Source organism: Oncorhynchus kisutch, linkage group LG15, assembly GCF_002021735.2.
Source record: "Oncorhynchus kisutch isolate 150728-3 linkage group LG15, Okis_V2, whole genome shotgun sequence".
Taxonomy (NCBI): Eukaryota; Metazoa; Chordata; class Actinopteri; order Salmoniformes; family Salmonidae; genus Oncorhynchus; species Oncorhynchus kisutch.
Genome location: NC_034188.2, coordinates 86,038,432 through 86,053,991, shown reverse-complemented (window position 1 = coordinate 86,053,991; position 15,560 = coordinate 86,038,432). Strand labels below are relative to the sequence as shown.

General features: G+C 51.1%; 1 protein-coding gene across 1 annotated transcript in view; it reads left to right on the top strand.

The window, feature by feature from the left end:
- The window catches only part of LOC109882119 (rho guanine nucleotide exchange factor 26), a 65,164-nt gene extending 49,604 nt beyond the window's left edge, over positions 1-15,560 (top strand). The window contains exons 9-13 of the mRNA XM_031791451.1: positions 1,212-2,435; positions 4,935-4,939; positions 8,608-8,678; positions 9,949-10,053; positions 12,209-15,560. Coding sequence (XP_031647311.1) covers positions 1,212-2,435; positions 4,935-4,939; positions 8,608-8,678; positions 9,949-10,053; positions 12,209-12,351 — 1,548 coding nt within the window. The 3' untranslated portion in view covers positions 12,352-15,560. The remainder of the gene's footprint in view (positions 1-1,211; positions 2,436-4,934; positions 4,940-8,607; positions 8,679-9,948; positions 10,054-12,208) is intronic.

Below are 15,560 nucleotides of genomic sequence, written 5' to 3'. Positions count from 1 at the left end.
TGTGTGTCAGCCTCAACCACACACAGAGAGAGCTTGAGGGTCTGTGCATCCCTTTCCACACATTAAATCATGGTGCACACATATGATACCTGTGTGTGTTCCAACAGGAATTTATTCATAAATTTAACCTTGTTTTAACTAGGCAAGTCAGTAAAGAAGTAAATCTTATTTACAATGACGACCAAACCCAGACGACGGCCTCCCCCCGGCCAAACCCAGACGACGGCATCCCCCGGCCAAACCCAGACGACGGCATCCCCCCGGCCAAACCCAGACGACGGCCCCCCCCCCCCCCCGGCCAAACCCAGACGACGGCATCCCCCCGGCCAAACCCAGACGACGGCCTCCCCCCGGCCAACCCAGACGACTGCCTCCCCCCCGGCCAAACCCAGACGACGCCCCCCCCCCCCCCCCCCCCGGCCAAACCCAGACGACGACCTCCCCCCGTCCAAACCCAGACGACGGCCTCCCCCCGGCCAAACCCAGACGACGGCCTCCCCCCTGGCCAAACCCAGACGACTGCCTCCCCCCTGGCCAAACCCAGACGACGGCCTCCCCCCTGGCCAAACCCAGACGACGGCCTCCCCCCCGGCCAAACCCAGACGACGCTAGACCAATTGTGTTCCGCCCTATGGTACTCCCAATTACAGCCGGATGTGATGCAACCTGGATTCAAACCAGTGACTGTAGTGACGCCCCTTGCACAGCTGCGATACTCGGGAGCCCTGTGTGTGTGTGTGTTGGTGCCTTTACTAATAAACGAGAGTGTGTATTAATCGTCCTGATACCTCAGCTGGCATGTTTTATGGTGGGAACGCTGCACGACGTGTGTGTGTGTGTGTGTGTGTGTGTGTGTGTGCGTCCAACTGCCAAGACCAGCAGTGAACAGATGTCATTCCCACATGTCTCCCTTAGACTCAGACAGCCTCACAAACATTCAGTCACTCAGAGACACACACCGGTGTGTCTTCTCTCCTGTCCTCCAGTGTGTCATGACTCAGTACAGGTTCTCCTGAGGGCAACCAGGGAACCAACCCTGTGTATCTCCCTCAGTCCCTGAACCTGAGTTAACACACCATCACAGTTTACATTCACTGTGACCCAGATAGATAAGAGTGTATTTGTGGTCACATCGACCACCTGGGACCGTGGAGAATGTCCTGAATGATAGTTGTGGTGCTATTGAGCCTCCGACAGGGAAATGACCACAGGACCACAGGCCACGGACCACAGGACACGGACCACAGGACACGGACCACAGGACCACAGGACCACAGGACACGGACCACAGGACCACAGGACACGGACCACAGGACCACAGGACACGGACCACAGGACCACAGGACACGGACCACAGGACACGGACCACAGGACCACAGGACACGGACCACAAGACACGGACCACAGGACACGGACCACAGGACACGGACCACAGGACACGGACCACAGGACCACAGGACACGGACCACAGGACACGGACCACAGGACCACAGGACACGGACCACAGGACCAGGACACAGGACACGGATCACAGGAACACAGGACACGGACCACAGGACACGGACCACAGGACACGGACCACAGGACCACAGGACATGGATCACAGGAACACAGGACATGGATCACAGGAACACAGGACACGGACCACAGGACACGGACCACAGGACCACAGGACATGGATCACAGGAACACAGGACATGGATCACAGGAACACAGGACACGGACCACAGGACACGGACCACAGGACACGGACCACAGGACCACAGGACACGGACCACAGGACACGGACCACAGGACCACAGGACACGGACCACAGGACACGGATCACAGGAACACAGGACACGGACCACAGGACCACAGGACACGGACCACAGGACCACGGGACACGGACCACAGGACACGGACCACAGGACCACAGGACATGGACCACAGGACACGGACCACAGGACCACAGGACACGGATCACAGGACCACAGGACCACAGGACACGGACCACAGGACCACAGGACACGGACCACAGGACCACAGGACACGGACCACAGGACACGGACCACAGGACCACAGGACACGGACCACAGGACCACAGGACACGGATCACAGGACTACAGGACACGGATCACAGGACACAGACCACAGGACCACAGGACACGGACCACGGACCACAGGACACGGACCACAGGACCACAGGACACAGACCACAGGACCACAGGACACGGACCACAGGACACGGACCACAGGACCACAGGACACAGACCACAGGACACAGACCACAGGACCACAAGACACGGACCACAGGGCACGGACCACAGGACACAGTATGTGGTTTAGCGGCTGACCAAGATGGCTTTAGTACAGGTGACCTCACCAGGGTGATAACGGTAGAGACTGACCTCTACATAACAGGTGACCGCTATGCAACAGGTGACCTCACCAGGGTGATAACAGTAGAGACTACCTCTACATAGCAGGTGACCTCACCAGGGTGATAACAGTAGAGCCTACCTCTACGTAGCAGGTGACCTCACCAGGGTGATAACGGTAGAGACAACCGCTACATAACAGGTGACCGCTACATAACAGGTGACCTCACCAGGGTGATAACGGTAGAGACTAACCCTACGTAACAGGTGACCTCACCAGGGTGATAACGGTAGAGACTAACCCTACGTAGCAGGTGATCTCACCAGGGTGATAACGGTAGAGACGACCGCTACGTAACAGGTGACCTCACCAGGGTGATAACGGTAGAGACCAACCCTACGTAACAGGTGACCTCACCAGGGTGATAACGGTAGAGATGACCGCTACGTAACAGGTGACCTCACCAGGGTGATAACGGTAGAGACGACCCCTACGTAACAGGTGACCTCACCAGGGTGATAACGGTAGAGACGATCGCTACGTAACAGGTGACCTCACCAGGGTGATAACGGTAGAGATGACCGCTACGTAACAGGTGACCTCACCAGGGTGATAACGGTAGAGACTAACCCTACGTAACAGGTGACCTCACCAGAGTGATAACGGTAGAGACTAACCCTACGTAACAGGTGACCTCACCAGGGTGATAACGGTAGAGACTAACCCTACGTAGCAGGTGATCTCACCAGGGTGATAACGGTAGAGACGACCACTACATAACAGGTGACCTCACCAGGGTGATAACGGTAGAGACTAACCCTACGTAACAGGTGACCTCACCAGGGTGATAACGGTAGAGACTACCTCTACGTAGCAGGTAACCTCACCAGGGTGATAACGGTAGAGATGACCTCTACGTAACAGGTGACCTCACCAGGGTGATAACAGTAGAGACTACCTCTACGTAGCAGGTGACCTCACCAGGGTGATAACGGTAGAGACTACCTCTACGTAGCAGGTGATCTCACCAGGGTGATAACGGTAGAGACGACCGCTACATAACAGGTGACCGCTACGTAACAGGTGACCTCACCAGGGTGATAACGGTAGAGACTAACCCTACGTAACAGGTGACCTCACCAGGGTGATAACGGTAGAGACGACCCCTGCGTAACAGGTGACCTCACCAGGGTGATAACGGTAGAGACGACCCCTACGTAACAGGTGACCTCACCAGGGTGATAACGGTAGAGACGACCCCTACGTAACAGGTGACCTCACCAGGGTGATAACGGTAGAGACGACCCCTAGGTAACAGGTGACCTCACCAGGGTGATAACGGTAGAGACGACCCCTACGTAACAGGTGATCTCACCAGGGTGATAACGGTAGAGACGACCCCTAGGTAACAGGTGACCTCACCAGGGTGATAACGGTAGAGACGACCCCTACGTAACATGTGACCTCACCAGGGTGATAACAGTAGAGACGACCACTACGTAACAGGTGACCTCACCAGGGTGATAATGGTAGAGACTACCCCTACGTAGCAGGTGATCGCTACGTAACAGGTGACCTCACCAGGGTGATAACGGTAGAGACGACCCCTACGTAACAGGTGATCTCACCAAGGTGATAACGGTAGAGACGACCCTTACATTCTGCATTTGAACACCATTTTTTAGAGAGGCGTTAAAACTGCAAGGGAAATAGTCTATTAATTACACCGTTTTTACCAACTATTGAGTTACATTAATTGTGAATGATTATTCAGGCTATATGAGCAGATTTATAGAATGTTGAGACATGAAATTGCTGTCCTGGACAGTTTTTTGGGGAGGGGGTGATTCCCGGATTAAGCTGGAACAGAACTGGAATGGGAAACAGAATAATGGAATGATGGAAGTCTGATTCATGGAGCTCTTTGTTCAGATTCTCCATACAGACTCCATTCACTCTGCCTGGTCTGACCTGTGGTGGGTTCTGGGTCAGTATCTCTGAGTCTGTGTGTGCAACCCAAAGTGCACCCTTTTCCCTACACCCCTGACTGTGAAGGGGTGAGACAGAGACTGGTCCTGGCTGACTGTGCAGGGTGAAGGGGTGAGACAGAGACTGGTCCTGGCTGACTGTGCAGGGTGCAGGGGTGAGACAGACTGGTCTTGGCTGGCTGTGAAGAGGCGAGACTGGTCCTGGCTGACTGTGAAGGGGTGAGACTGGTCCTGGCTGACTGTGAAGGGGTGAGACTGGTCCTGGCTGACTGTGAAGGGGTGAGACAGAGACTGGTCCTGGCTGGCTGTGAAGGGGTGAGACAGAGACTGGTCCTGGCTGACTGTGAAGGGGCGAGACAGAGACTGGTCCTGGCTGACTGTGAAGGGGCGAGACAGAGACTGTACCCCTCTATCCCATCTCCCTCCCGTTATGTTTCATCCCACACAGGCTTTTTCTCTCCATCCGTCAATCTAGCTCACTCTTTCTCTATGAATCACTATATTCTACCTTTTTTCCGGCTCTTTCTTTCATTCTTTCTTCCTTTCTCTAAATCTGTCTTTTCTTTCCCTCCTTGGTGTGGGCAGGTGAGGTGACAGGTAGAGTTACCTGGTGAAACCTGACCTGTGTCCCTCCTCACATTCATCAGAGACACAAACCAAAAGCTACTCTGTTCCTTTCCTGTGAATTAGCCTCTGTCCCTGTTCAACTGAATCAAAACACCTCTGTTCTCCCTCTCTCTCTCTCACGGACAAGGACTGGGAGGGAGAGGGGCGGGAGAGGACTGGGAGGGAAGGGGGTGAGAGGACTGGGAGGGAGAGGGGCGGGAGAGGACTGGGAGGGAAGGGGGTGAGAGGACTGGGAGGGAAGGGGGTGAGAGGACTGGGAGGTAAGGGGGTGAGAGGACTGGGAGGGAGAGGGGCGGGAGATGACTGGGAGGGAAGGGGGCGGGAGAGGACTTGGAGGGAAGGGGGTGAGAGGACTGGGAGGGAAGGGGGTGAGAGGACTGGGAGGGAGAGGGGCGGGAGATGACTGGGAGGGAAGTGGGCGGGAGAGGACTGGGAGGGAAGGGGGTGAGAGGACTGGGAGGGAGAGGGGCAGGACATGACTGGGAGGGAAGGGGGTGAGAGCCCTGGGAGGGAGAGGGGCGGGAGATGACTGGGAGGGAAGGGGGTGAGAGGACTCGGAGGGAGAGGGGTGGGAGAGGACTGGGAGGGAGAGGACTGGGAGGGAGAGGACTGGGAGGGAGAGGGGCGGGAGATGACGGAGGGAGAGGGGCGGGAGATGACTGGGAGGGAAGGGGGTGAGAGGACTGGGAGGGAGAGGGGTGGGAGATGACTGGGAGGGAGAGGGGCGTGAGAGGGCTCGGAGGGAGAGGGGCGGGAGATGACTGGGAGGGAAGGGGGTGAGAGGACTGGGAGGGAAGGGGGTGAGAGGACTGGGAGGGAGAGCGGTGGGAGATGACTGGGAGGGAGAGGGGCGGGAGATGACTGGGAGGGAAGGGGGTGAGAGGACTGGGAGGGAAGGGGGTGAGAGGACTGGGAGGGAAGGGGGTGGGAGGGAAGGGGGTGAGAGGGCTGGGAGGGAAGGGGGTGAGAGGGCTGGGAGGGAAGGAGGGAGATGGGGATGAGAGAGGACTGCGAGGAAAGGAGGGAGAGGGGGATGAGAGAGGGATAACAACATGCACATTTCTCCCTTTGTGGATTAATAAAGCTGTTTTCTTCCTGTCTGTGGATAGTGTGTGGTGTATTGACTTCCTGTCTGTGGATAGTGTGGGGTGTATTGACTTCCTGTTTGTGTATAGTGTGGGGTGTATTGACTTCCTCTCTGTGTGTGGGGTGTATTGACTTCCTGTCTGTGTATAGTGTGGGGTGTATTGACTTCCTGTCTGTGTATAGTGTGGTGTGTATTGACTTCCTCTCTGTAGATAGTGTGGGGTGTATTGACTTCCTGTCTGTGTATAGTGTGGGGTGTATTGATTCCTGACTATGTATAGTGTGGGTGTATTGACTTCCTGTCTGTGTATAGTGTGGGTGTATTGACTTCCTCTCTGTGTATTGTGTGTTTCAACAACCATGACTGACTGTTGGTCATCTTATTCTAAGTGAATTGAATCAGAAACAAAGGACATAATGAGAGGGGTGTCATCAGTCCACTACTTTGTTATTAGCTTTGCGATGCTGTGAGGTGGTTGTTGTCTGATGCTGTGAGGTGGTTGTTGTCTGATGCTGTGAGGTGGTTGTTGTCTGATGCTGTGAGGTGGTTGTTGTCTGATGCTGTGAGGTGGTTGTTGTCTGATGCTGTGAGGTGGTTGTTGTCTGATGCTGTGAGGTGGTTGTTGTCTGATGCTGTGAGGTGGTTGTTGTCTGATGCTGTGAGGTGGTTGTTGTCTGATGCTGTGAGGTGGTTGTTGTCTGATGCTGTGAGGTGGTTGTTGTCTGATGCTGTGAGGTGGTTGTTGTCTGATGCTGTGAGGTGGTTGTTGTCTGATGCTGTGAGGTGGTTGTTGTCTGATGCTGTGAGGTGGTTGTTGTCTGATGCTGTGAGGTGGTTGTTGTCTGATGCTGTGAGGTGGTTGTTGTCTGATGCTGTGAGGTGGTTGTTGTCTGATGCTGTGAGGTGGTTGTTGTCTGATGCTGTGAGGTGGTTGTTGTCTGATGCTGTGAGGTGGTTGTTGTCTGATGCTGTGAGGTGGTTGTTGTCTGATGCTGTGAGGTGGTTGTTGTCTGATGCTGTGAGGTGGTTGTTGTCTGATGCTGTGAGGTGGTTGTTGTCTGATGCTGTGAGGTGGTTGTTGTCTGATGCTGTGAGGTGGTTGTTGTCTGATGCTGTGAGGTGGTTGTTGTCTGATGCTGTGAGGTGGTTGTTGTCTGATGCTGTGAGGTGGTTGTTGTTTGATGCTGTGAGGTGGTTGTTGTCTGATGCTGTGAGGTGGTTGTTGTCTGATGCTGTGAGGTGGTTGTTGTCTGATGCTGTGAGGTGGTTGTTGTCTGATGCTGTGAGGTGGTTGTTGTTTGATGCTGTGAGGTGGTTGTTGTCTGATGCTGTGAGGTGGTTGTTGTCTGATGCTGTGAGGTGGTTGTTGTTTGTGATGCTGTGAGGTGGTTGTTGTTTGCGATGCTGTGTGGTCATTGTTGTGTGCGATGCTGTGAGGTGGTTGTTGTTTGCGATGCTGTGTGGTCGTTGTTGTGTGCGATGCTGTGAGGTGGTCGTTGTTGTTTGCGATGCTGTGTGTGGTCGTTGTGGTTTGCGATAACTGTGTGTGGTCGTTGTTGTTTGCGATGCTGTGAGGTGGTTGTGGTCTGATGCTGTGAAGTGGTTGTTGTCTGATGCTGTGAGGTGGTTGTTGTCTGATGCTGTGAGGTGGTTGTTTTTTGCGATGCTGTGTGGTCGTTGTTGTTTGCGAGGCTGTGTGGTCGTGGTGTGATGCTGTGAGGTCGTGGTGTGATGCTGTGAGGTCGTGGTGTGATGCTGTGAGGTTGTGGTGTGATGCTGTGAGGTCGTGGTGTGGTGCTGTGAGGTCGTGGTGTGGTGCTGTGAGGTCGTGGTGTGGTGCTGTGATGTCATGGTGTGGTGCTGTGAGGTCATGGTGTGATGCTGTGAGGGCGTGGTGTGATGCTGTGAGGTCGTGGTGTGGTGCTGTGAGGTCGTGGTGTGGTGCTGTGAGGTCGTGGTGTGATGCTGTGAGGTCGTGGTGTGATGCTCGGAGGTCGTGGTGTGATGCTCGGAGGTCGTGGTGTGGTGCTGTGAGGTCTTGGTGTGGTGCTGTGAGGTCGTGGTGTGATGCTGTGAGGTCGTGGTGTGATGCTGTGAGGTCGTGGTGTGATGCTGTGAGGTCGTGGTGTGATGCTCGGAGGTCGTGGTGTGATGCTCGGAGGTCGTGGTGTGGTGCTGTGAGGTCTTGGTGTGGTGCTGTGAGGTCGTGGTGTGATGCTGTGAGGTCGTGGTGTGGTGCTGTGAGGTCGTGGTGTGGTGCTGGGGGGTCGTGGTGTGGTGCTGTGAGGTCGTGGTGTGATCGTCTGCTTAATGACTGAAATATTAGTTTCCTGAAACAAGGTGTGTTGATACGATCAGCTAGCGGAAAGGCAAACTGAAGTTGTGTTTTTTCCTGCAAGACTGCAGTGATATTATAAACCTCCATGTCGACCACATGACTTTCTATGTTGTTATGGTGCTAAATTACTCATTAATATGTAAGAGGAAAAGTGTTGAAAAGTGTTGAAAAGTGTTGTAAAATGATGTTGTTTGTCTGTCCAACAGGAATGAGCGTGCTCGCTGGATCAGTGCTCTGGGCCAGAGCAGCAATGAGGAGAAGAACCAAGACCGAACCAGTGAGTTCAGCACCACACACACACTTCACTCAGACAGCACTATCAAACATGGCTGGTCAGTGGAACTCACATGTACACACACAGCACCACTTGGTGGTGGAGTAGTAGAACTGTCTCCCAATCACTGTGTCAAATCAAAGTTTATTTGTCACGTGCGCCGAACACAACAGGTGTAGACCTCACAGTGAAATTATTACTTACCAACAAAAATAGGTATTAGGTGAACAATAGATAAGTAAAGAAATAAAAACAACAGTGAAAAATAACAGTAACGAGGCTAAATACAGGCACCAGTTAGTCTAAGTGACTATGCATATATGATAAACAGAGAGTAGCAGCAGTGTAAAAGAGGGGTTGGGGAGGGGGTACACAATGCAAATAGTCCGGGTAACCATTTGGTTACCTGTTCAGCAGTCTTATGGCTTGGGGGTAAAAGCTGTTGAAAAGCCTTTTGGTCCTAGACTTGGTGCTCCGGTACCGCTTGCCGTGCGGGTAGCAGAGAGGACAGTCTGTCTTTGAGGGGTCTGGGGGCGTCTACAGTAGGACAGGGCTATTCACATCCAAGCCTCTAGGTCTGGAGTACTGCTGCTTTTCTGTCATCTGATCATTCATTCCAGGTATAAATCAGTCCTTAAAGGGATACTTCTGGATTTTGGGCCATAAGGTTCTTTATCTACTTCCCCAGAGTCAGATGAACACATTGATGCCATGTTTATGTATCTGCATCCAGTATGAAGGAAGTTACAGCTACTTTCGTGAGCCAATGCTAACTAGTGTTAGCACAATGACTGGAAGTCTGCAGGAACAGCTGTTCCCAGTGTAAACTCTGTGTTGTGTCTGTATTGGCCAAGGGTTAGAATGTAAAACTCTGTGTTGTGTCTGTATTGGCCCAGGGTTAGAGTGTAAAACTCTGTGTTGTGTCTGTATTGGCCCAGGGTTAGAGTGTAAAACTCTGTGTTGTGTCTGTATTGGCCCAGGGTTAGAGTGTAAAACTCTGTGTTGTGTCTGTATTGGCCCAGGGTTAGAATGTAAACTCTGTGTTGTGTCTGTATTGGCCAAGGGTTAGAATGTAAAACTCTGTGTTGTGTCTGTATTGGCCCAGGGTTAGAGTGTAAAAACTCTGTGTTGTGTCTGTATTGGCCCAGGGTTAGAGTGTAAAACTCTGTGTTGTGTCTGTATTGGCCCAGGGTTAGAGTGTAAAACTCTGTGTTGTGTCTGTATTGGCCCAAGGTTAGAGTGTAAACTCTGTGTTGTGTTTGTGTTGTCCCAGATGCCATGCAGGTGGAGGTGACGAGGACGTACACAGCCAAGCAGCCTGATGAGCTGTCACTGCAGGTGGCTGACGTGGTCCTGGTGTCACAGACTGTGGAGGATGGTACGTTACACTGTTTGTCTCTCTCTCTCTTGCTCTTGCTCTCTCTCTCTTACCCCTCTCTCTCTCTTACCCCTCTCTCCCTCTTACCTCTCTCTCTTACCCCTCTCTTCTCTCTCTCTCTCTCTTACCTCTCTCTCTTACCCCTCTCTCTCTCTCTTATCTCTCTCTCTCTTACCTCTCTCTCTTACCCCTCTCTCTCTCTCTCTTACCCCTCTCTCTCTCTTACCTCTCTCTCTTACCCCTCTCTCTCTCTCTTACCCCTCTCTCTCTCTCTTACCCCTCTCTCTCTCTCTTACCTCTCTCTCTCTCTTACCTCTCTCTCTTACCCCTCTCTCTCTCTCTCTCTTACCCCTCTCTCTCTCTTACCTCTCTCTCTTACCCCTCTCTCTCTCTCTCTCTCTCTTACCCCTCTCTCTCTCTCTTACCCCTCCTCTCTCTCTCTTCTCTCTCTTACCTCTCTCTCTCTCTTACCTCTCTCTCTCTCTTACCTCTCTCTCTTACCCCTCTCTCTCTTACCCCTCTCTCTCTCTCTCTCTTACCTCTCTCTCTCTCTTACCTCTCTCTCTCTCTCTCTCTCTTACCTCTCTCTCTCTCTTACCTCTCTCTCTTACCCCTCTCTCTCTCTCTTACCCCTCTCTCTCTCTTACCTCTCTCTCTCTCTTACCTCTCTCTCTCTCTTACCTCTCTCTCTTACCCCACTCTCTCTCTTGCTCTTGCTCTCTCTCTCTTACCCCTCTCTCTCTCTCTTACCCCTCTCTCTCTCTCTTACCTCTCTCTCTCTCTCTCTCTTACCTCTCTCTCTCTTGCTCTCTCTCTCTTACCCCTCTCTCTCACCTCTCTCTCTCTTACCTCTCTCTCTTACCCCTCTCTCTCTCTCTCTCTTACCCCTCTCTCTCTCTTACCTCTCTCTCTTACCCCTCTCTCTCTCTCTCTCTTACCCCTCTCTCTCTCTCTTACCTCTCTCTCTCTCTTACCTCTCTCTCTTACCCCTCTCTCTCTCTCTCTCTTACCTCTCTCTCTCTCTTACCCCTCTCTCTCTCTCTTACCCCTCTCTCTCTCTCTTACCCCTCTCTCTCTCTCTCTCTTACCTCTCTCCTCTTACCTCTCTCTCTTACCCCTCTCTCTCTCTCTCTTACCTCTCTCTCTTACCTCTCTCTCTCTTACCTCTCTCTCTTACCCCTCTCTCTCTCTTACCTCTCTCTCTCTCTTACCTCTCTCTCTTACCCCTCTCTCTCTCTCTCTCTTACCCCTCTCTCTCTCTTACCTCTCTCTCTTACCCTCTCTCTCTCTCTCTCTTACCTCTCTCTCTCTCTTACCTCTCTCTCTTACCCCTCTCTCTCTCTTCTCTTACCTCTCTCTCTCTCTTACCCCTCTCTCTCTCTCTTACCCCTCTCTCTCTCTCTTACCCTCTCTCTCTCTCTTCTTACCTCTCTCTCTCTCTTACCTCTCTCTCTTACCCCTCTCTCTCTCTCTCTTACCTCTCTCTCTTACCTCTCTCTCTCTTACCTCTCTCTCTTACCCCTCTCTCTCTCTCTTACCTCTCTCTCTCTCTTACCTCTCTCTCTCTCTTACCTCTCTCTCTTACCCCTCTCTCTCTCTTGCTCTTGCTCTCTCTCTCTCTTACCCCTCTCTCTCTCTCTCTCTTACCTCTCTCTCTCTCTTACCTCTCTCTCTCTTGCTCTCTCTCTCTTACCCCTCTCTCTCACCTCTCTCTCTCTTACCTCTCTCTCTTACCCCTCTCTCTCTCTCTCTCTCTTACCCTCTCTCTCTCTTACCCCTCTCTCTCTCTTACCCCTCTCTCTCTCTCTTACCTCTCTCTCTCTCTCTCCGTCTATTTTTCTCCTCCTTGGGGGATCATTGAAAGAGATGTATCCGTGTAGTTTCTGACCAGAGGTGTTTGATGATGCGTATACACAGTTACACTCTTAAGGTGAAAGGTCATTTCCCATTGTCTCCATGGCAACCATCTCTTTTATGTGAAAGGGCATCCTAACACAGACAGAATAGAGCATCAAGCAGATGTCATTAAAGAGTCCAACAGCGGGCTGAGAGCTCACTTCCTGCTTTGAAGAGGAAACTATTTTCTCCAGCCCTGTGAAGTGATTTTCTGAAGGATAAATAAAGGAATATAGAGTGGTATGTGTCTCTCTTTCAGGCTGGTATGAGGGCGAGCGACTCCGTGATGGCGAGAGGGGTTGGTTCCTGTCAGAATGTGCTGAACCAATCATGTGCCAGGCCACTATTGAGCGCAACGTGCAGAGGATGGACCGCCTCCAGGGGCTGGAAACCAATGTGTGAGCTGGAACTGTAGGCTCCACCCATTAAATACACCAGTGACCTGCCTTCAATCAGACACACCAATGAGTGAGCTGGAACTGCAGGCTCCACCCACTAAATACACCAGTAACCTGCCTTCAATCAGACACACCAATGAGTGAGCTTTATGCCAGCAACAGCCCTCCACTGAACACACCAATAGAAAGTCTCTTTGGTCAACAGAGCAATGTGTGAGATCTTTCTGCCAGCGACTGAATACACCAATGAGCCGCCTTCAAGCACTATCAACCAATGAGAGTGCTGACTGCCACTAAATGCACCAATAGAATCTCTCTGTGGTCAACAGACACAGGTATGCCAGCTGACTGCATCTATTAGAATGGGTTTGGGGTCCAGTGATTGTTACCCATGCAGTGTAACATTCCCCATCTTCTACCAATCTCTATGGTAAGGAAGTTTGACCCTATGCCCTGTCAACAACACTTTGACTCCTCCCACTGATGGAAGACTGTCCAACCACTGCCCGTGTGACTGCTTTTTGGCCCCGAAGGACATCCCACTTGGACACACGCGCACACAGAACGTGCTGGGGTCAAAGTTTAAAACTGCCACGTGGATTGGTCACCTATAATAACAGTAGATTACAACTAATATAACATGTATTCATTTCATTTCCTTCTGAAAGACTCCCCAGGAATGAAGCTTACCTTCTGTACTACATAACTCAGATTTATATTAGTATATTTTCTGTCATGCTTTTTAAAGTGCCAGGTTGTTGTGATGGGACAGGTCAGTTTCACTTCTGCTCTGTGGTCAGGTTATAGTGTGTGATGAGACTGTTGGGGAAGAGGCTCATTGTAGACACACAAATTACACTTTACGTTAGACTTGTCTGTGTGTGGCTAGGAGGCCTTTTGTAATGTAACTGAATGTGACGACGGTCCAAAATGGCCAAATAAACGGATCATTTCTAGACTTCCCTGTGTGGCCAGTAGGAGCCAAAATGGCAGAATGGCTGGTCCAGTTTCCTGACTTCCCTCTGGTTAGAAGGTTACAGTAGAGTGAGGCTGAATGTAAGGAGCCAAAATGGCAGAATGACCAGTCCAGTTTCCTGACTTCCCTCTGGTTAGAAGGTTACAGTAGAGTGAGGCTGAATGTAAGGAGCCAAAATGGCAGAATGACCAGTCCAGTTTCCTGACTTCCCTCTGGTTAGAAGGTTACAGTACAGTGAGGCTGAATGTAAGGAGCCAAAATGGCAGAATGACCAGTCCAGTTTCCTGACTTCCCTCTGGTTAGAAGGTTACAGTACAGTGAGGCTGAATGTAAGGAGCCAAAATGGCAGAATGACCAGTCCAGTTTCCTGACTTCCCTCTGGTTAGAAGGTTACAGTACAGTGAGGCTGAATGTAAGGAGCCAAAATGGCAGAATGACCAGTCCAGTTTCCTGACTTCCCTCTGGTTAGAAGGTTACAGTACAGTGAGGCTGAATGTAAGGAGCCAAAATGGCAGAATGACCAGTCCAGTTTCCTGACTTCCCTCTGGTTAGAAGGTTACAGTAGAGTGAGGCTGAATGTAAGGAGCCAAAATGGCAGAATGACCAGTCCAGTTTCCTGACTTCCCTCTGGTTAGAAGGTTACAGTAGAGTGAGGCTGAATGTAAGGAGCCAAAATGGCAGAATGACCAGTCCAGTTTCCTGACTTCCCTCTGGTTAGAAGGTTACAGTAGAGTGAGGCTGAATGTAAGGAGCCAAAATGGCAGAATGACCAGTCCAGTTTCCTGACTTCCCTCTGGTTAGAAGGTTACAGTACAGTGAGGCTGAATGTAAGGAGCCAAAATGGCAGAATGACCAGTCCAGTTTCCTGACTTCCCTCTGGTTAGAAGGTTACAGTACAGTGAGGCTGAATGTAAGGAGCCAAAATGGCAGAATGACCAGTCCAGTTTCCTGACTTCCCTCTGGTTAGAAGGTTACAGTAGAGTGAGGCTGAATGTAAGGAGCCAAAATGGCAGAATGACCAGTCCAGTTTCCTGACTTCCCTCTGGTTAGAAGGTTACAGTAGAGTGAGGCTGAATGTAAGGAGCCAAAATGGCAGAATGACCAGTCCAGTTTCCTGACTTCCCTCTGGTTAGAAGGTTACAGTAGAGTGAGGCTGAATGTTATGATGGCCTACAAAGTACAAAAGAAACTCCCACATTCATGCGCTAACCCCGATTCCCAACACATCCTAACCCCGATTCCCTAGCCATTTTAGATACCTTAACTATTAAACAGGTATTAGCAGTATGGGCATAGTTTCACCTTGCACTCTGCTGAGGCTTGAACCATGGTTACATATGCAATTCGTTCAGCGTTACACACTGCCTAGGGCCTGGAAGTCGATCTGTAATTGGGCACTTTATCTCCATCTTAATGTCACCTTACATAAACGGAGACCTTTCCGTCCCACAAACCTCCGTCAGTCCTGCCTCTGGGTGTGAGGATTGCCCTGGGGTGGCTTTTAGAAGGCCCAGAGCTGGAAGTTTTAAAAACAAATACCCTTTCTGTGACGAGCGACAGGAGAGAAAATGAACCGGTGCGATGCTCTGGGTTCTAAAACTGGAAAAGCCAAGGTTTCAACATGATCTGTTAAGTGTGTAATGTTGTCTTGCATAGCTAAGGGAAACAAAGAATGGCCTGATCAGCTTCCTGTTGCAACGCCGTTCATCTAACCTGCTCTACATCTGGTCTGACCCAGACCCCTACTCTACATCTGGTCTGACCCAGACCACTACTCTACATCTGGTCTGACCCAGACCACTACTCTACATGTGGTCTGACCCAGACCACTACTCTACATCTGGTCTGACCCAGACCACTACTCTACATCTGGTCTGACCCAGACCACTACTCTACATCTGGTCTGACCCAGACCACTACTCTACATCTGGTCTGACCCAGACCACTACTCTACATCTGGTCTGACCCAGACCACTACTCTACATCTGGTCTGACCCAGACCACTACTCTACATCTGGTCTGACCCAGACCACTACTCTACATCTGGTCTGACCCAGACAAAAAAAGTTTAATTTGCACTCAGGGATAAACTGTGATGACACACATTTAACCTATGTAAATATGTAACTAATAACTTCTGTTTTAAACATATGTAATCCACAGCTATAGATTTATATTGCAGATGATGTCATTTAGATATTGTATCTAACTCTTGTTAATAAAAGTGCTATGTTGTA